A 20963-nucleotide genomic window follows, 5' to 3' on the forward strand; every position below is an offset into this window, starting at 1 on the left:
TTCCTTTCCAAATTGCCCTAGCTAAAAATTCTAGTACTCTATTGAAGAGAAAGGATAAGAGCAGAAAAAGCATCATCTTTTCATTGTACATTGAGTATGATTGTAGCTGTGAATTTTTTTTAATTTTTCAAGACAGGGTTTCTCCATAGCTTTTGGTTCCTGTCCTGGAACTAGCTCTTGTAGACCAGGCTGGCCTCGAACTCACAGAGATCCGCCTGCCTCTTCCTCCCGAGTGCTGGGATTAAAGGCATGTGCCACCACCGCCCAGCTTGCAAGAACTTTTATTGGGCAAGCTTATTATCATTTTCAGTTTACAAATGAGTTGAATAACTTGGCCAGGATAGTAACATCCCTAAGATTTAGAGAGGAGATTCAAACTCAGGAGGCCTGCCTTTGTAAACTAGATTTAAATATTTGGCAGTGATATATCTTTTCACATGGAGATATTAGTTCTTATATGATTCCACTATCATAAAAGAAGAAAGCTTATATGAGAACATGCAGAGACGAAGAGGACAGTATCTTTTTGATTATGAAAATAGCTCACATTAGTGTCTGACGTCTTTCATAAAGTAACAATGGCATTTTAATGCTTGTATTTATACCTATACCTTTTATTTTATTTCCCAATTTGATACATTATTTTAAATTTCAATCAACATCTTTCTCTCAACCAACTTTCTACAATTGCTAAAAAAATAGCAAATAATGAATTGTTTACATACTGTACATTAAAGTCTAGATTAAAGTGTATTTTTCCAAGGAAGAATTAAACTAAAAGAAGTAGGTATAAAACTTATACATATTCTAAATCATATACTTATGAAATTGTTGAGCCCTGATTGATCAAGATCAATCATGCTTTGTAGTATTGGGTAGGGACTCTACCAAAAAGAGGAGCAAGAAAGGATGTTGAAATATTGTTGATATTTTTCACTATTAAATGTCACATCTCAACTTTTCATTTCACAGCTATCTACAGAGTATCGGGATCAGTTCCAGGATCCCTAAAAATTCCTCACCTTGAATCAAGGCTCTATATGATATTCTTCGATTTACTTCATTTTGAATAACATTGGGAAAAAGACATTTGCCTCAAAGGTGTCTTTTAAAAGAATACTTTCCAATGCCTAAGAATAGCAAAGTGGTTAAGAGAGATTTAGATGATGAGGTCATTGAGTCTGTCAAGGACCTTCTGTCCAACGAAGACTCACCTGAAGAGGCTTTTAAGAAGAGTGAACTAATCGTTGATGTTCAAGAAGAAAAAGACACTGATGTCGAAGATGGATCTGAAGCAGATGATGAAAGGCCCGCTTGGAACAGTAAGCTCCAATACATTCTGGCTCAAGTTGGATTTTCTGTAGGTCTGGGGAATGTGTGGCGATTCCCATACCTCTGTCAGAAGAACGGTGGTGGTAAGTCACGTTTGCTTGCTTTAATGATGAATTGCTACACTGGTAAATTACTGTTCGTTATTTCGGATAGCTCCTACTACAGTTACAGTATCATATTTTCAGAAATTTTGAGTTCCGTTACAAAAGCTAGGGAGACTCCTTTATGGGAAGCAAGCCCAGCACCGTGTTATTAAGTTTCCAGAGAAACACACCTGTGTCCTACAAATACTCAGGGAATGCTTAAGGAAATGCATTCTTGAACGTCTTCCCTGGATACTGTAAACATTGCTGAAGTACTGAGGGGAACTTTTCTAACATGGGTTTTGTTCTCTACATGCCAGACTTTTGCTTTCAATGATAATCTAAAGCCGACAGCACTGACTGAACATGAATGTTCTTTCGGTGACTTACTACCTCTGAATTCTAAATTCTTTCGTTCTTTAACAAAAGAAGAACTAACATATAATTTAGAATGATTATGGTCTTTAAATGTGGACTAGCACTTTTAGGACTCACGAAGGAGTTGAACCAGATAATTACCATAATGCCATTCATTCTTTGTCCTTGGAGGTTTTACACCATCTAATACAGGTCTGTAATATAATTCTGAGGAATGCTGTCTGGCTTCAACAACTTCTTTGAAAAAGAGAATACTCTTATTTCATTTCAAACAAAAATAGTTTCACCATTATTAGCACTTTTACTATGTATAGTGGACACATAATTTTCAACAGTTTAAAAAGAATAAAACTGTCATAAAACTCTTGTGAAAAAGCTGGGGATGGTGATACATGCCTTCAATCCCAGCACTCAGGAGAATCTCTGTGAGTCTGAGGCTATCCTGGTTGACAAGGTGACTTCCTGGATAGCCAGAATTGTTACACATAGAAGTACTGCATCAAAAGCAAACACAACAGCAGCCGGGCGGTGGTGGTGCATGCCTTTAATCCCAGTTCTTAGAAGGCAAAGAGAGGCAGATCTCTGTGAGTTCGTGTCCAGACTGGCCTGCAGAGCGAGGTCCACGAAAGGCTTCAAAGCTATAGAGGAACCCTGTTTCGAAAAACCAAACAAACAAGCAAACACATTCATGTCTACATACATACACACATATGTGAGGGGAATATTTATGTATTGATATGTATATCACTAATATTTTTGTAATTGTATAATATATGCATATAAAGTCTGATAAAGTAAATATGAATAAAAGTACATACTCTGGACTGAGATGACTCAGTAGTAACATTACATGGTTTGCAAGCCTGAGTCCGTGAGTTTGGAAGACCAAGCATGGTAGCACGCATCTATAACCCGAATGCTCATGGCAGGAAGTCATGCAAATTTATGGGGCTTGCTAGTCAACCAGTTAAACCAAATCAGTGAGTGCCAGTCTCAATGAGAGACGTTGTCTTAAAAGACAAAGTTTATTTTGATAGACAAAATGCCTGAAATTGACCTCTGGCGTCTACATGCTTATGTGCCAACACATACACAAACCCAAACCTACATATTCTGAAAGGTAGACATTTTTATCTTCAATTATTACAAAGGGTGTTTTGATATTATTTCTGGTCTGTGATAGTTTGGTTGGCTGAAAACAATTATGGTTTTATTTTGCAGTAATTATAATACACACACACAAACCATGTCAAACGAATGGAACTAGTCATTTGCAATTTTTCCTCAGTTACTAAGATAAAATGCCAAGGCATTATAGCGATTAAAGTATATTTTAGGTGGTTAGAGAATTCCACCAGGAGCACAGTAAGAGGTTTTGGAAAGCAAACTTTTGAACGAACCTGACTGAGAGCTAAGAATTCAATTTTAGGTCAAGTGAGCCACACACTCCATACTGCTCATCAAACAGCAATTCTCTAGCAAGTTGATAATATCCCATGTGAATTATTTATGGTTTCAAAGATTAGCACCCGTAGATGTCCGTTTTTTTAAGTAAAAATTGTTTACTTTTTTGTTTGCTGCTTGCTTTTTTGTTAGTTTCTCACTGTTTGTTTCATTTTCTAAGATTGGTGGAAATACTTACTTTGAGACATTTCACTTTCTATAACTTCCTGAACATCCTGCTAAGGATAAAGACAGACTCAGATTAAAGTTTGGTTTTATTCCTTTCAGTATGACTTCAGCCTTGATGGACAGCTATTAGAAGTTTGACTATTAGTTATTAACAAGACCTACCTCTCTACCTCTTTCTTTGACAAAAGCAATATTCAGGTTAATTTCCCTACTATTGATTTCTTGCCTTAAAATGTAAATAGAGAACAACATTGCATATCTCGTAAGAAAAATCGGCTGAACCTGAGAGTGTGTTGCATATGTGTGTTCAGAGGAACATGCATGCAGAGGTCAGAGGAGGTTTCAGGACAGTTTTCTCCTTCCACTATGGTTCAGGAAATCAAATTCACATCATCAGACTTGTGCAGAAAGGTACTGTCTAGCTGGCCTGCGAGGCTTCTTGGAGGAATTAAATACAAGATTCAACCTTTTGGATGTTCAAAGAAAATCAGTTATATTTTCTCAAAGACCTCTATTTGTATTATAGAAAAAACTCTTTTCATAAAATCGTCTTTCATAAAAAGTTTAGCGTCAATGTATACTCTCGGCACGTTCTGTTTGTTTTTGTCCCTCTAGGTGCATATCTTCTGCCATATTTAATACTACTTCTGGTAATAGGAATTCCCCTCTTTTTCCTGGAGCTTTCTGTGGGTCAAAGAATTCGGAGGGGCAGCATCGGGGTTTGGAATTACATAAGCCCTAAACTGGGCGGGATTGGATTCGCGAGCTGTGTAGTAAGTCTCTTCCCCTGGCATTGTTCTTACCTGTGCTGGTTTAGAATAATGCAATCCTCTTCTCTGTAAACTCCAAGTCTTTGTCTCTGTATAGTTCTTTATTCACATGTTATAAGCTACTGGTACAGAGTGCACTATACAAAATCATCTGTGATAGTTGATAGTACCTCAATCTCGAAATAGGTTTTAAATGTTCAACTCAGAAACTATTTTAAAGTAAAGATAATACTTTCAGATAAAAATATTGCAGGATCAAGACCTAAATATTATTACAACTTAAAAAATTATTAAATATTATGAAGTGAATTCCACCCTACTGTTTTAAAGGGAGTGTCAAAGGATGAGCGATAAAGTACATTCTTTTACTTTTTTTGCAGGTGTGCTACTTTGTGGCTCTTTACTACAACGTCATCATTGGCTGGACGTTGTTTTACTTTTCTCAGTCTTTTCAACAGCCTCTTCCTTGGGACCAGTGCCCCCTGGTGAAAAATGCATCTCATACTTGTAAGACGCATGTTTTGTTGTCTTCTCCTCTTGAACGATTTCAATAATTAGCAAAGGCGCAGACTTTCTTTTCTGCTTTTTGGAAACTGCAGTGGGTGGCAACAATAAAAATCCAAAACCAAAACAAGGAAACAAAACATCTGTAGTGAGCATCATAAGAGACTCCCTTCGGCTTTTGGAATGGCCACTTGTCGTAATCATTATTTTTTTTTAATCTTAGAATATAAAGAACCATTTTCTGTAGAATGAAACTCATTCATGAAGTTAAAAATGTTCTACTAGGGGCCGGCGAAATGGCTCAGTGGTTAAGAGCACTGACTGCTCTTCCAGAGGACCGGGGTTCAATTCCCAGCACCCACATGTCAGCTTACAAACTGTCTGAAAATCCAGTTCCAGGATATCTGACACCCTCACATCAATGCACATAAAGATAAATAAATCATAAAAAATTAAAAAAAAGTTTTACTAGTCCCATTTAAAAAAGTAAAAACACGTGAAATATTTTAGTTAATCTAGTATATATAAATGTTACCATTTAGACTTACAATGTATGCAAATATTATTTTGTTGGCATTATAGTTAACCTTAGTTTTCAGGAAAAAATTCCAAAATTCCTGCCTGAATTTTACTTTAACAGCAGACACATATCACTTCATTCTGCTTTTCAGCAAAATCCCGTTGGCTAGCAGATATCACATTTGATGGTGCTGTGCTCCAGTATCATATAATTATGGGTCTGGGAAGGGAAATGTAAATTACTTGTTTCAATTATTTCCTTAAGAAGTTCAGGTGTTCCTTAGGAATTGTTAATAACTATCAAAAAGAATACCTGCTCCTGGATTTTTCAAAGTCTGCAAATTTTTGTATTTCATTGACCACTGTTTTCAGGTTAATTATTTTCTAGGAAATGGATAAGAATTGGCTAATGGACTTGCTCAGCATAATTCAGTATTACTCATTGCTCCTCATATATAGTCTGAATTACTGCATCTTATCTCTTTTTTTCCACACAGATATCGAGCCAGAATGTGAAAAAAGTTCCGCCACCACCTATTACTGGTACAGGGAAGCGCTGGATATCACCAGTTCCATCTCTGAAAGTGGAGGCTTAAACTGGAAGATGACTGTCTGCCTGCTGGCTGCCTGGGTCATGGTTTGTCTGGCCATGATCAAAGGCATTCAGTCTTCTGGAAAAGTTAGTATGCTAGAATCCCTTCTGATTCGGCTAAGTACCCTTTGTGGGTATTGCCAATCCCTTGTAGCTATCCCCCAAATTCAGCTGACAAATTGCTTGTAAAATTTCATTCTAAGTATTTTACGAAAAGTGATGTTTTAAAAAAACGTGCCATAAAAAGTAGATAAGTAATAAGCAAAGTGTTTTGTAGTGACATTTAGTATCATTTAAGTATCTATTTTCTTTTTCTAGCAAAATCTTTTTAAAAAACCTTCAATATTTAAGTCTGTTTATTTTGCCATTTGTTCAGCATCTGATAGTTCTCTGACTACGCCACCTCCAGTCATGGAAAGTGATGGAATGATGAATTAACTTTTTTGTTTGTTTGCTTTGTATCATATCCTTCTTTTGAGTCTTTTTCTAAGAAATGATTATAAAGAATATTCAAATCGTGTACTTTTGAGTGTTTCTTAAAGTTCTTCTCCTTAGGTAGTTAGAATAATGCGAACAAGCAACACAGAATAAATAAAAGATGACAAGAGCCCGCCTTCCAGGACAAATAAAAATTTAAATATACTGGGCTTGGAAACGACATTAGGTGCACTGTGAAGTTGTTTTCTTTTTTAAAATGATACATTGGGCACATAATTTTTATTCATTCTTCTACTTTTAAAAGCATTAGAATCCAACACTTATCACTGCCCTTCCCATCCTGCATCTGCTTTATAGAAAGAATTCAGTGTTGGCTCTTCTTACTGTCCCCTAATGGTATAATTATATTAATTTCTCTTTTCAAAGTGTAGCTGTAATCACGTGTCTTTTCAGTCTAATTGGGCATCATAGTTAGGAACACTGGGAAGAGTGGAAGTTGGACTACTCTACTATTAATATAAGAATAATTAATAACAATAAATCATATGATAATAATAATAATGTGACATTGGTAGAGATAATTTGAATAAAGCCAGTAATAAGTAATTATACCTAGTAGACATCTCTTTGTTCTGGGATCTGTACTACTTTATCTTACTTACTCCTCAAAGCCCTAAAGTGTAGTTACAACTTTCAGATCCACTGAGACAGGTTATCCTGTGTAACCCAACATTTTTTTGAACTGGAGTCTTCCTGCCTCCTGTGTGGTAGTCACACAGCCATGTGTCACCTTGCCTTGTTGTCTGTGTCTTTAATGGAAGAGGCTGTGGTATGGTCCACACTATGCCGCCTCTGAGCATGTATGATATTTGTGCCCATCAAATGATGACTTGAGAATGGGGATGAGAGTGGATAGAAGTTGGTCTAACTCATCTTTGCTTCCTGTTAATTCCATTTTAGTAACAACATGGATGGCATTGTATCCTGTAAATCCATTTATCTGATCTTCATGTTCTTGTTGTGGCTGCTGCATTATTTTGCATGTGACAAAGTGGGCATAATAGCTGCACAACTCAATGTCTTGAAATCTTTTGTAAATGTTATTATGTTTAATACCAACTTCCCAATTTTAGACACTGCTTAGATTGAGTGCACCTTGACCTAGGGGTCACTAAATGTAGATTATAAATAAAGGAATAAGTTCTTAAGCCAGGTTTCATCATATGAACATAATTGCTAAGTTAGTGTTATGTGGGAGGAAGAGCCATCTCTGGTTGACTATAGAGATTTGAAAGCTGTCATGCTTAAGTTTGCTAAGACTTTCTGAGTTTGTGTGTTATTGTCACTTAAAAATAATTTCTTCTTTTTAAAAAATATACTAGTTTCTATTATGCTATTTTTACAAACTGCAATTGTACACACGTGTGAAACACAAAGTGGATGTTACAATTTTTCTGGAAATTGTATAATAATCAACACAAGTGAATTAACATATCTATCACACCAAATATTTATCAACTTTTTTTGATAAGACTACTTGAAATTTACTCTCATGATATCAGATACTTTCCTGTTTTGTCTTTAACATCATGCAATAAAAATGTTCAAGTAGAATGGAGTACAAGTTATGCAATACATGTGATTTACTATTCCAGTAAGAGTACCTTAGGGAGAGGGTGACATTGAGGCAGAATTTGAAGCAAAACTTGGGCTGTGTTGTGTTGGATGCTTTAATACAATTGAGGGTGTCTTCTCCTGAGTCATCATCCTCATCCAAAAGTGATCTTAACAGTCCAGAATGGGCAAAAACTAGCTTTAAGCAGCATGCGAAAAGATATGAATGTTTAGATTGACGCAGTTCTTTAGAATTGAATAAAGAGGTGAAGACGATGAGAGGAGAATTGATTGTAAGGGTGAATGTATGTGTATCTATTAAGTAATCAAACAAAAAGCCTCCAAATAAAGAGTTCTGCGAGCACTAGGTAGAAAAGAGTGATGGAAGGCTAGCAAGTATGCACATTGTCATTGGGAAGTCCCAGTTGGAAGATGAGACCTCCTTATATAGGTTGTTTTATTTATTTATTTATTTATTTATTTTTATTTATTTATTTTTTTTACAGGGTTTCTTGTAGCTTTTTGGTTCCTGTCCTGGAACTAGCTCTTGTAGACCAGGCTGGCCTTGAACTCACAGAGATCCGCCTGCCTCTGCATCCCAAGTGCTGGGATTAAAGGCGTGTGCCACCGCCTGGCTCCTTATATAGTTTTTTTAAACATGCAAACACACACAGGGTAGCGAGTGGGAGATGCTCCCTGGAACCTGCATGAGTGACAAGAGGAGGATGCTGGTAATCACTCAGGCTGACTAAACACACCTCAAAATGCAACTGCAGCACTGGATTCTGATATCTTTTCTCTTTCTGCCTCTCTATGGGGAAGAGAAAGTGTTGGTCTGTGAGCACAGTCAACAACGAGTTAAATAAAAAGGAGACAGCAAAACTACAAAGAACAGGACTATTCCCCAGTATAAGAGAATAGAGGGAATAAGAGAGATAATAAATCCTTGTATTATAAAAAAAAAAAAAAAACGCTTCTAGGACAATGCTTGGTGATAGTGAAATTAATTGCCTCTATAATAGACAGTCCAGTCTCACTGGTTATGTTCACAGGCTATAAGAGACCTGGTTCCAGCATCTTATGACATTTGTGACCCCAGGATAGAAGATTGAAATGATATGTTACTGTCTTACTTCCAGCTCCAGGGTGACATTTTTATTAGCATTTCTTCACTCTCAGTGTATTACTCTGTTAAATATTGTGCAAACATTGGTTTCTTCATTCTGACAGCCAAATGAGTTGTAAGTTTTATCTCTAATCCACAACAAAGTAAAGAGTTCAGGATCAAGTTAACTATCCTGAATTAAATAACTAAATTATTTAACTAAAATCAGGCATTGAAGTCAACAGTAAGATTTCTGCTGAATGTGTGTCTATGACTAACATTTTAATATGAAGAGAAAAAGCAATTGAGAATTATTTTAAGTTTCCCAATTCTAGTAGTGAAACAATATGAAAATAGGCTACATAATATTTTGGTTGACAAAGTCATCTTTTACTTAATATAACTGCTGTGAAAAGTATTTTGCTTGGCAACTCTAAGGGGGCTCTGAATTAAACAGAGGAATGTATCTTATTCTCTATTCTAATCACATGTACTTTTTAAACTATATCAGGCTCATTGCCTCTTCCATTCATCGATTTATTTTACAAAGGTATTAAATATTTGGTCTTTACTAGAATTTAATTTAGTTTAGCAAGGGGCAAAGTCTGGATTTAGGATCTTTCCATTCTAGTGACAGAGGCAAACCACAAATTTGTAAAATCATCGTAGGTACACGAGTACAAAACCAATATATACAATGCATGAGGTTTGGGTAGCTATATACAATAAAGTGATTTCAGGGAACAATGTATATGCATCTATGGTATATAAGGTGAATTTAATTGATTTTTTTCAGTTTCATACAAGATTTTGCTATAAAAATATAGCCATTTGTGTAAATGTAAAGAATTTGTGTTTAAGAACAAGGTAGATGCTTTATACAGTATGGCTTAAGATACATTCATGTAACTCTAAGAATTTTATAAATAAATATACAGACCTTTCTTTTCTTAGAGGAGAATGCAGTCGTGGGCTTGGCATACTTATACTTTTCACCTGTTTGGTATATTGACTTTGTTTTCACAATATAAACTGGAATATTTCTACTTTTCATCCTTAAGAATGTATGTTAAAATCTTATTACCAAATCCAGATTAGTTTAGTTAAGAATACAAATGTATGTTGAACTAATAAAATAAAGTGGGAATAATTGGGACCACATAATTAGAAAATAATTATATAATAAATACAATGTAGTGTGTACACAGAAGAAACCTTAACTTTCTAGGAGTTCTCTTCTAATGTGCAGTATATTTGATGACTTACTGAATGCTGTGATCTAATAGATAGATATTAGCACAGTAATTTCTGTCCTCATAAAGCCCATAGTATAAAGATCCAAGCAGATAATTGCTGTATTACATATGGTGGTGGAGGCAAAGAGAACATGCATAAGAAAGTGATTGCAATTAGTCTGGATTTTAGGAAACTTCACATAGTGGGCAATTTGGGATATATGCTAAGATGGTTAAAGGAAACCTCATGAGAAGGATGAGCAAGAGGTCATTTCAGGTGCAGAATCAGGCATAATAAAGCCCAGAGGAAGCTAAATGCTCCTGTGTGACTCTGACATCCAGTTTGGGCAACAAGAGATAAAGCAACAGTGTGAGCTGGTTGCTGATGGACTTGGAAGTGTCTGCAGAAACTGGAAAAACGGAGGATGTTATATAGTAAACTCTAAAGATTTGAAGATGTTTTACTATTCAGCAAGCAATACCATCAGATTTCTAGAAAGCTCCATACAGAAGAGTCATGGATGTTGAACCTCTGCCATGCAGAGGCAAACAGATAGGGAGATGCTAGAGGAAAGATCAGCGGGAAATAAACTGAGAATCAGCGAAGTCGTTCACGCCACTTATAAAGCAGAGAATTGAATTTGATTTGAGAAATGTGCAGAAAGGACTCGTGCTTTTGGTAGCCTCATAATTGTGGAGAGCTACAATCAAATAAGATCTAGGGGACTGGAAGATTTAAAGAATGCAGAAGTCGGCAGAGATAACCAGAGAAGTAACCCCACTTCCGAAATAACCCTAACAAGGAAAAATTAGGAAATGAACATGAAAGCGTATCATCAAAGCAGAGGCCAATCTAAGATTATTGAAAATGTTTGTTTTCACTAATGAAAACAGAATTACTTTATCAAAACATAGATTTTAATATACTGACATCCTACACGTAGAACTAACCTGTCCCTGATAGCTTCAGAATGCTTAAGTATGACTTCCAGAGGATAAACTACAAAGGAAGCAAACACAGGCATCATCTTTCTATTACAAGTTCTTTCGAGTTATCGAGTCACATTGTCTCTCCCCCGAGGCCTCCTCTGCTTTGATAGTCTCCCCCTTATTCTCCCAGGCTCCCTTTATTTCTTCTTTACGCAATGCTTATCATATAGCTATTTTCTTTCTGCAAATGTATTAGGAGTTCAAGATCTATTAGTGAACAGGAAAGACATGGCCTCTACCTCCACAGAGCTTCTATAACAACAGAGTGGACAGCCCACAAGAGAACTCAAGTAAGGTAACATCAGCAAGGCTATCTGCTGTCCCAGACAAAACCAAACCTAATGGTAATATCTCCAAGGAGATGTCACTGTCTCTACTGTGGCAGGAGTCATACCAGATGGTGGATTCAGCGTGGAAATAAAAGGACAGTCTTATTTGGGCTGCTCAGGAAGATTTCTGCAAGATGTTTCTGTGAGTAGAGAAGAGGAGCAAGCAGGTGGTGTGCTTACAGGGAGAGGCTGAGCTTGCTGCACCTACCAGGTGGTAAGGGCATGAGGGCCTGAGCTCCGCAGAAGGAGAACATTATTAGCTTAAAGGCTTGCAGGACTGAGGGAGCAATTAGCCATCGGTTAAATGCTATTAGGAACACTTAGGATGCAGTTAGCAGAAAATGACACAGCTGGGATGCTGATCTGGAACCTGAGGGGATGTTGCAGATTGTCTTGGACAACTCTGCATGTATGATTTCAGCAACGGGATCGCCGGGACCATTTTCTGAAAAGGAGAGGGCACAAGTTAGAGAGAAATTCAGAAGTTTGTTTCTACAATGGGGAAGTCTTATACTTCTTAGACCTCCACCTGGAGATGACAAGAAGATTGTTAATGCCTGGGTCAAATGGCTCCTTTGGGTGATAAGCAATTTGCTGAGTACCTTACATGCAAACATAGCAGAAATGAATGGACAAAGGTTTTATACTGAATGTAGTACCTAAAGATTACCCAAGACTTTGGGAGTTTTATGGCTTTATCATAAAACATTACATAAAATATGTGTAAAACATGAACCAGGACTTGTTAGGCAGATTATGTTTGGTCCTTTCTTTCCTAAATATTGCTTTTAAATAGGCATTAAAAACTATCAACACCATTAATTAATCATACACTTTAGTTGTACCCTAATTCAAGGAAAATTAAGTTAGCTTTTTCTTCATGTAGGCACACAATGATATATGCAGTCATTGAGCAGAATTAAATCCTGCTACTAGAAGCAACATAGATGGTAAAAATTTTGTATTTTTTAATTCTGCACACACACAAACATGCAAATGTGCTCTCCGCATATTATCCATCTACTAAATCAGATGGCATTCTATCATTTACAATAACTTAGATACAACATAAGTGTAATAATGCAGTAAGTGAAAGACAAATTTTATGTGTTTTCCTGTCTGGCTAACAAAGAGAACCTATTACATAAGAATAGAGGGCAGTAGAGTGGTCATTCTAGAGACTGGGAAGGAAAGAGATGGATAAGAACTATTGGACAGTGACACCCAAAAGACAAAAGGAAGATCACAATTCAGAACTGGGTACCACACTGGGGTGACTATAGTTCACCATAATTTACTGTGACTCTTAAGATAATTGTAAGCTTAAAAGCTTATAACACAAAATGTTAATTACCTCTAAATTGTTATTAAGCATTTTATACAAGTATTGAATTGTACTTTACCCCATAAATATATACAGTATGAATCAGTTTAAACAGAGTTTTACTTATGTCTTAAATAAGATCTTAAAGAATCCAAACAATTCCCTTTAAAAACGAGTTTAGAAATTGTTAACCACATTGTTCCTCACACTACAAAGAAAAATAATAGCTATCAAAGTGTAGTTATAACTATAAGAATTGTCATTCATCTTTCTCACCTATTGTCATTTTTTTTGCTTGCAGATCATGTATTTTAGTTCTCTGTTCCCTTACGTGGTACTTGTATGCTTCCTAATCAGATCTCTCCTTTTAAATGGCTCAATTGATGGCATCCGACACATGTTTACCCCTAAGGTATGTGCCTTATTTTCCATTACGTTTATTGTAACTATGTCTCCTTAGCTATGTTTAAGGGTTAATTCTTTTAACATAAATATATTAGACTTCTAATTATAGTATGTTGACCACTACAGAGAAGTAGCTTTTCTGTATTTCCAATTCGATCCACCTCCAATTTTTAAAACATACCATTCTGGTTCTTGAGTGAAATTGTCAGTATTTAAATTAGAAAGGTCTCTACCTATGAAATAGCTTATGGTTTTATAGTAATAAATTTTGATCTACATTTACTCATCATCTTCTAGTTGAGTTGTTTATATCTAATATATGTCCTGGGTTATTTGAAACATCAACAACAGTATCTTTTTGCTAGAAGAACTAGAGAAAATATTAAGTTCCCCAGTATCCGCAGGTTACACGCCATCTAAAATCTCTGGGGGAGAACCCCACTGTTTGCTAGAATACTGTCTTTTAGAGAATGAGTTTTTTCTTGGGAATGTTTTGCTCTCTCTGGAGTCATAGATAAAGTGGTAAGCTTGATAATTTTTATAAGCACTTACACATATCAGGAACTTTTCCATTAGTTTCAAAGAGGGTTTGAAACTCATGCTCTCCATCTACTAAGCAATGATAAGTTTATTGCTGTCTGGTCTTGTTCCTTGTTTATCCATAATTTACTTGCAGACTTAACCATGCCTTGTTATTTTTAATTCAAAACAAAACAGAAATAGGTTTTGGGAGTGCCTGTGTTTTTGTGGTTCAGCAACATAAAATTTCAGCTCACCATTAGCTTGTTCAGACTCTGGTGAGGAGGTCAGAGTGTGCAGTTAAAATAGTTCCTACCCTGGAGGTTATGTGAAGGACGATTGTGGTGCAAAGGCGGGCCTGAAAGCATGGTCCTTTGAGCAGGGGCAAAAGGGATTAGCTTCTGTGGAATTCTTTTTCAGCTGCCTTGTTAGGAGGTAAAAGAAGCTGTGTTCTTTGTATGTCTGGGTCTGAGTTTGTATTTATTCTGTAGGAGCAAAAATGCTGACGTGGGCGTCTGGTTTTCTTCTTTAGTCCAAAAGTGCCCTTTAATATTTGGTGCCATTGAGAACTTTCAGTGGAACACTGCTTCGGATTCATACACTTCAACCACCTTAGAATTAAAATCTGCTCCAAGCCACACATACTTGATGACCAAAGCGATTTATATTCAGAGCGCTGAAGAAAATGATTCTTGAGTTCAAGGCCACTAATTCTTCTGGCTTAACTTCTGAACTGTAACTGCTTTCCCATTTCACAACTGGCTGTCACACAGTTCTGGAGTTTGATTTTAGTCCATAGTTTAGAACTTACACAAACTTTTATGTGGATCTAGCATTTAAAACTTTAGCTTATAGTAACATTTTAATTTGTATTAGAGATCTCCTTTAAAATGTTAGTTTATTTTCTTTCCCTTTTTTCCTCTTTTCTTGTTAGCTAACTTCCCATTTACTATTGATAAAGTAATGGCTAAAAAATTTCCTCAGGCGACCCCGCCCTACAAGCAAGGTGATTGGCTGGGGCTACCCCTACAGATAAATGGTGTTTGTTTGTTCTAGGGCAGTAGTTCTCAACCTGTGGGTCTCAATGCCTTTTTCAAACTTCTATCTGTATAATTATTAGTATATTGATTCATAACTGTAGCGAAATCAGAGTTATGAATTAGCATCAAAAATTGTATGGTCGGGACAACATGAGAAACAGTATTAAAAGGTTTTAACATTAGGAAGTTGGAGAATTACTGATATAGGGTATTGACAAAAAATTAAAATAATCATAGCATACCTTTTGTTTTGTTTGTTTGAGACAGGGCATTACTTTATAGTCCCTTATGGTCTGGAATTTAGTCAGGGCTGGCCTCATACATGTGGCAATTCCCCTGTTTCAACCAAGTGCTGAGATAGCAAGCATGAGCTATCACACCTGGCTATAAGTTACTTTTTTTTAATCTAAAAAAAAAACCATTTTATTTGCTTTTTCATCTATTTATTTTACATCCGAGCCTCAGCCTCGCTGCCCCCCCCCCACACCTCCCATTCCCCCTTCCCAGGCCTTCCACCACCTCTGTCTTACCCCCAATTCCCACCTCTTTTGTTGTTTCCATCCAGAAAAGGTCAAGTCTCCAGTGAACACCAATAAGACATGGCATATTATAAGCTATTTTACTTTACATTGTTTACATTGTTTATGTAGGAAAGAATGTACCTAAGCACACAACATACCCCGAAACACCAAGTGGAAAATTCACCGTGGTATTTGAAAGCAGGGTAAAAGAAGTCTTTCTACATGGCTCTCTCCTGCCATCTAGTGGTGACACCATCATAGACAGCTGAGTGTACTTGAAGAAATACCCCACATATTAAACAGCTGTTAAAAATATAGTTGCTTGCTAAAATATTGATCTAATATTATGTTCGATAATAATACTTCATGAAGTATTAAAAATAGTTTAAATTACCTGAAGCACTACATCCCAATATTTGAGAGAGAGGTTACGAATATTACTATTTATTTCTGCCCCTGACATGCAATGTGGCAATGGGCTGGTTTCTCATTTTTTCAAAGGCTCAGATAGCAGATTCAACAGCTGCATGGGATCCTATGAATATAAATGAGAAAAACATGCAAAGCACTTATCTGTGTTTGTCACTATAGTCTTCATGCACTATCAATATTGGACAGTTAGACTTTGGTTGATACTGTGGCAATAATTTTGTCGCTACTCTTTCTATTGAAAAAGCAGAATGAAGAGGATAGTTAGTTGCCTTGACTTGCACTTTAAAAAAATATTTATTGATTTATTATGTGTACAGTATTCTGCTTGCATGTATGGCTGCAGGGCAGAAGAGGACACTATACCTCATCACAAACAGCCATGAGTCTCCATGTAGTTACTGGGAATTGAACTCAGAACGTCTGGAAGAGCAACCAATGCTCTTCACGTCTGAGCCATCCCTCCAGCCGTTATCTTGCACTTTCATTAAAGCTCTTAGCATCACGGTTTGTTTTGGTACGATTCATATTCTTAGCTACCACCTACCTTGACATTACTCCCAATAAAGACAATTTGACTTCAATGTGAGAGAGAAAAAAATACCAATTAAGCATTTTTATGAATGGAAATAATATTAAGTGCTTATTGAATTGACTTGTTTCATTAAGTTCTTGAAAGATTTGATGAGTTTTCAAAGAAGTAAGGCACAGCCCACAAGGTGGAATGTGTTTGCACATTCAGAACACTTGTAATGCAATAGACCTCCTTCTGTTCTCAAAGAAATGGAAAGGTATCGTGGCAGCCCAGTCATTCCAATCGTGTACCAGTTACCTCCATCCTTAGATTTCCAGCAAAATTTGGGAAACATGAGGCTAGGATGTGAAGTGATTATTTCCCTTTGTATTGGTACTTGATGTATTATGCAATGGAAAAGACAAGGAAAGACATACAATAGGAAATTATCAAAGAGTAGTAATTTCTCTGTCACCATCTGCGGTTATGATTTATCTGGAAACACTGAATAGTTCTCTCTTAAGTGGAAAAGTCACCATGTAAGGGCTTGATAATATTTCCTGTTGCATTCTTAGCTACTTTTCTAGAAAAAATATTCCTAAGTAATAATTTATTTTCCTATTTTAAATTACATTTGGGTTTACAAATATCACTTATCCATATTAAAATGATCTAATCTCATATAAGTGAATTGCTCAGAACTTGGAATTTATTCCTGACTTCTTTAATTCTCTCTTATTTTCAAACAGCTCGAAATGATGCTGGAGCCCAAGGTGTGGAGAGAGGCTGCCACTCAGGTCTTCTTTGCCTTAGGTCTGGGATTTGGTGGAGTCATTGCCTTTTCGAGCTACAACAAGAGAGACAATAACTGCCACTTCGACGCTGTTCTCGTGTCTTTCATCAATTTTATCACTTCTGTCCTGGCGACGTTGGTGGTGTTTGCAGTCCTGGGCTTCAAAGCCAATATCGTGAATGAAAAATGCATTTCACAGTACGGACAAATCATTTCCATTTCCTTTAAATTGTACAATTTTCTATAAAACGTGCATCAAAGAAACAAGGTGCTCATTCTCATTCTGCTCTATTTTTTTTTAGGAATTCTGAGATGATTTTGAAATTTTTGAAAATGGGGAACATTAGTCGGGATGTCATTCCCCATCACATTAACCTTTCAGCTGTTACTGCGGAAGATTATCATTTAGTTTATGACATCATTCAAAAAGTAAAAGAAGAGGAGTTTGCTGTTCTTCATCTCAACTCCTGTCAAATCGAGGATGAGCTAAATAAAGTTAGTAAGCCATGTCTGAGAAGTCAAGCGATTATCATTCAATTCAAGTATGCATCATTCCAAAGAGTTCTTCAGTGAAGTGGCTTGCATAGTGCCTAGCAATGCAGTTTCAAAATTCTCAGATAACTCTGCATCTCATAGAGTATGTTTACTTGCAAAGATTTTTAGATTTTCATTATTTTAAAAAAGAATGCTTACCATATGCAAACCAATATCTCTTCCAGAATGAATACAAATCCGATGCACAATTTGGTACAAAATTTGATGCAGAACTTGAATTTTGATTTCTGAGTTTTTGATAAATGGACAAATGAATGAATGAATGAATGAATAATTTTTGTTAGACAGTTGAATTCAACACATTCTGATTCTGTCTTTTTCTTAGACTATAATATATTTTAATCAGCAAGGAATTAGGGGAAAGTAATCAATGTCCTTCTATTGATTGCTATTATCTACATACATTGTCAACTAGAAGGACAGAAATTGGTCATTAATCATTCGCTATAATATAGATAGCCTGAAACTCAACATAAATATCTCATGCTGTCAACTATGGCTGAAGCTTTAAATAATTATAACTCTGAATTCTAAGAGAAGATATAAATTTCTAGTTTGTTCTTCAATTCTTTTAACTGAAGTAATGCAATCATTTTGCAGGTAGTCTAGAGTTTTGCTTTTGAATACTAGTAACATGTTTCACTCTGTGTGTGTGTTTGTGTGTGTGTCTGTGTCTGTGTGTACATGTGATGGCATTTCCTCATTGGTAATGTATATAGAGAGACCACAGTTTGATAGGTGTTGTCACCAATCACTTTTCTACCTCTGACCTCTCCATGAACCTGGAACCACAGGGATCTGCTTGTCATGTCTGTGTGTGCCACCAAACTCTTACCTTTGTACCTCAATTATAGACACATGGCATCAGGCCTGGCTTTTACATGGATGCTGGGCAGCTATACAAATCCACATATTTGTACAGCAAACACTTCACCCACTGACCTGTGGCCTCATTTTTTTCATTAAAAATTATTTTCCCCATAGATGTATATTCTCTATACATAGTTACATAAGAACAGTTTCATTTGGGAGTTATATTTCTCCCATGCACACTCCTCCTTAAAGTTCCTCCTACTGTTTGTTCCCTCAGACAATGTTGTTTATACTTTAACGAATGTGTAATTGAACACATATATATGTATGCATTAATTTAATGTTTATATATGTGTGTGTGTGTTAGTCAAAAAGGTAAAGGAAACACACCAAATATGCAAAAGACTTGAACTGCTAAATAATTAGAATCCAACAACCCAATCAGTAAATGGCATACTTTTTTCCACTAACCACACACAGATACACAAGCACACACACACACACACACACACGCATACACATACACACACATTTTACAAACGAGAAATGAGAGAAAACATGCAAGATTAGTCCTTCTAAAACTAAGTATGTTTGATATGAATATCTTCAGTTATACTCACTTTTCTGTACAAGATAGGACCTTGTTTTTTAGCAGTAACACAATTTCATAGTGTAAACATGCTGCATCATGTCTGCCATTCCTCTGCTGATGCTCACCTACTTGGTTCTAACCTAAGCTGTTGTCTTAGTACTACAGTAACTAATGTTCAAGTATGCCTGTGATGTGTTAATGGGGAGTTCGTTCATTAAACACCAGGCATGGTACATCTGTGTTTTATGGTATATCCACTTTTAGTTTGGAGGAAAATTTCATAGTGATTTCCATATCATTAGAGTCCTACCAGTGGTATATGAGAATTCCTTTTCTCAATAATTTCACCAGTAGTCATTGTGATTTTTTTTGATGACTGCTCTGAGGACTTGTAAGATGAATAACAAATAATATCATTTTAATTTTTTCTGTTATAGCTAATATGTTGAGCCTTTGCATGTGTTTGTGGTTCATCTGTAGAGAAATTGCTGTTCATTTCTTCAGTCCATGTATTCTGTACTTTCATTCTTCTTTTTTTTCAAAATACAAAATACTTTTATTGTGGAGGAATAGTCCATCTGAAAATGATTTGTAGACAGGGGATTCCTAAAAATAGTCTTTCTTCTGGAAATCACCCAAATAGAAGTCATCAAACTTCTGGATTATGCAGATGATGAGGCAATGATTGACACTGAACCAATGAATTTATTCTTCTTTTTTAGTAGTTAAATTTCTTTGTATATTTTGGATATTCAGAATGACTTGCAAACTTTTATGTATAGGCTGTCTATTCATTTGTTTCTTTTCTTATACAAAAGTTGTTTAATTTCATGATACCTAATGTTTCAGTTGTTAGCATCATTTTCAGCAAATGCAGTCCTAATCAGAAAGTCTTTAAACATTCCTATAATTTCATGTGTGTTCTTGACTTTTTTCTCTAACAATTTCAGTAATTGTGAAAATTATCCAATCACCAAAGGCTTTTTTAAACATTGGAACATAGGAATGTTAGATTTAGATAAGATAAGGGTGCACTTGATTTATTTTTATCTAAAGCATGTGTTTTCTTTTTTGTTTCTTGCATTTTTTACCAATAATAGATTCGTCTCTCATACAATACTCCACTTCTTCCATCTCCCCTACCACCTAGTCTCCTCCCAGACTCACTCCCCCTCCATTGCTCTTTACAAAAGAACAGGCCTCCAAGGGAGAACAAATAAACAACACAAAATAAGGTGCAATAAGATAAGGCAAAGGTCCTAATCACGAGGCTGGACAAGGCAGTGCAAGAGGAATAAAAGAAGTTTTTCATAAAGCACATTCTGACCACAGTTTCCCCTCCCCCAGCTCTGTCCTGCTCCTTCCCATTCCCCCACCCATCCATCTCCACTCTTTTGAGAGAGAAAGAGAGGGAGAGAGAGAGATAGAGAGAGAAACAGACTAAAAAGGTGTTTCATTCTGTTTTTTCCTTTGAAACTGATTTTTCTTAAGATTGAAAACCAACTTTCTATAATTCAGTAATTTCTTCTTTTGCATTCTTTTAAGCTAAAATGTTTATTCTTTCAATTGTTTATTTTCTTTATTCTAGCTGACTAAGCTACTTCATGGGGCAGAAATATCTGCACATATAAATACCATGTTTTGTGTGTTTATTTCAATAAATCAGTATTTGTATTCTCAAGTTGTAACAAAATTAACAAATATCATTTATTTACTAATACACTTTATCATTCCCGGATCTTTGAAATAATAAGCAACACTTATTATTTGTAGAATCTACTGGTTGTAGATTCTGCTTAGTAACTCTGAACTGTATTTCAGCCTTTGGTTACTCAATACCATCAGTCTAGGTCCTGGGAAGGAGAACATGATTTAAGGAATAAAAGCTTATGCTAGCCTATTTCTTTGCAGTAGCTCTGGCCATTACTGTTGAATAG

General features: G+C 36.0%; 1 protein-coding gene across 2 annotated transcripts in view; it reads left to right on the plus strand.

Moving 5' to 3' along the window:
* The first annotated feature begins 1040 nt into the window (after nucleotides 1–1040).
* Slc6a15 (solute carrier family 6 member 15) overlaps nucleotides 1041–20963 on the plus strand; it is a 31030-nt gene continuing 11107 nt past the window's right edge. For both annotated transcript variants that reach the window (XM_050135563.1, XM_050135564.1), the window contains exons 1-7: nucleotides 1041–1415; nucleotides 4041–4198; nucleotides 4576–4702; nucleotides 5716–5897; nucleotides 13147–13257; nucleotides 17023–17264; nucleotides 17369–17561. In XM_050135563.1, the coding sequence (XP_049991520.1) occupies nucleotides 1127–1415; nucleotides 4041–4198; nucleotides 4576–4702; nucleotides 5716–5897; nucleotides 13147–13257; nucleotides 17023–17264; nucleotides 17369–17561 (1302 nt within the window). In that variant the 5' untranslated portion in view covers nucleotides 1041–1126. The remainder of the gene's footprint in view (nucleotides 1416–4040; nucleotides 4199–4575; nucleotides 4703–5715; nucleotides 5898–13146; nucleotides 13258–17022; nucleotides 17265–17368; nucleotides 17562–20963) is intronic.

The sequence above is a fragment of the Alexandromys fortis genome, unplaced genomic scaffold (assembly GCF_014885135.2).
Source record: "Alexandromys fortis isolate MF-2015 unplaced genomic scaffold, M_Fortis_MF-2015_v1.1 scaffold_24, whole genome shotgun sequence".
Taxonomy (NCBI): domain Eukaryota; kingdom Metazoa; phylum Chordata; class Mammalia; order Rodentia; family Cricetidae; genus Alexandromys; species Alexandromys fortis.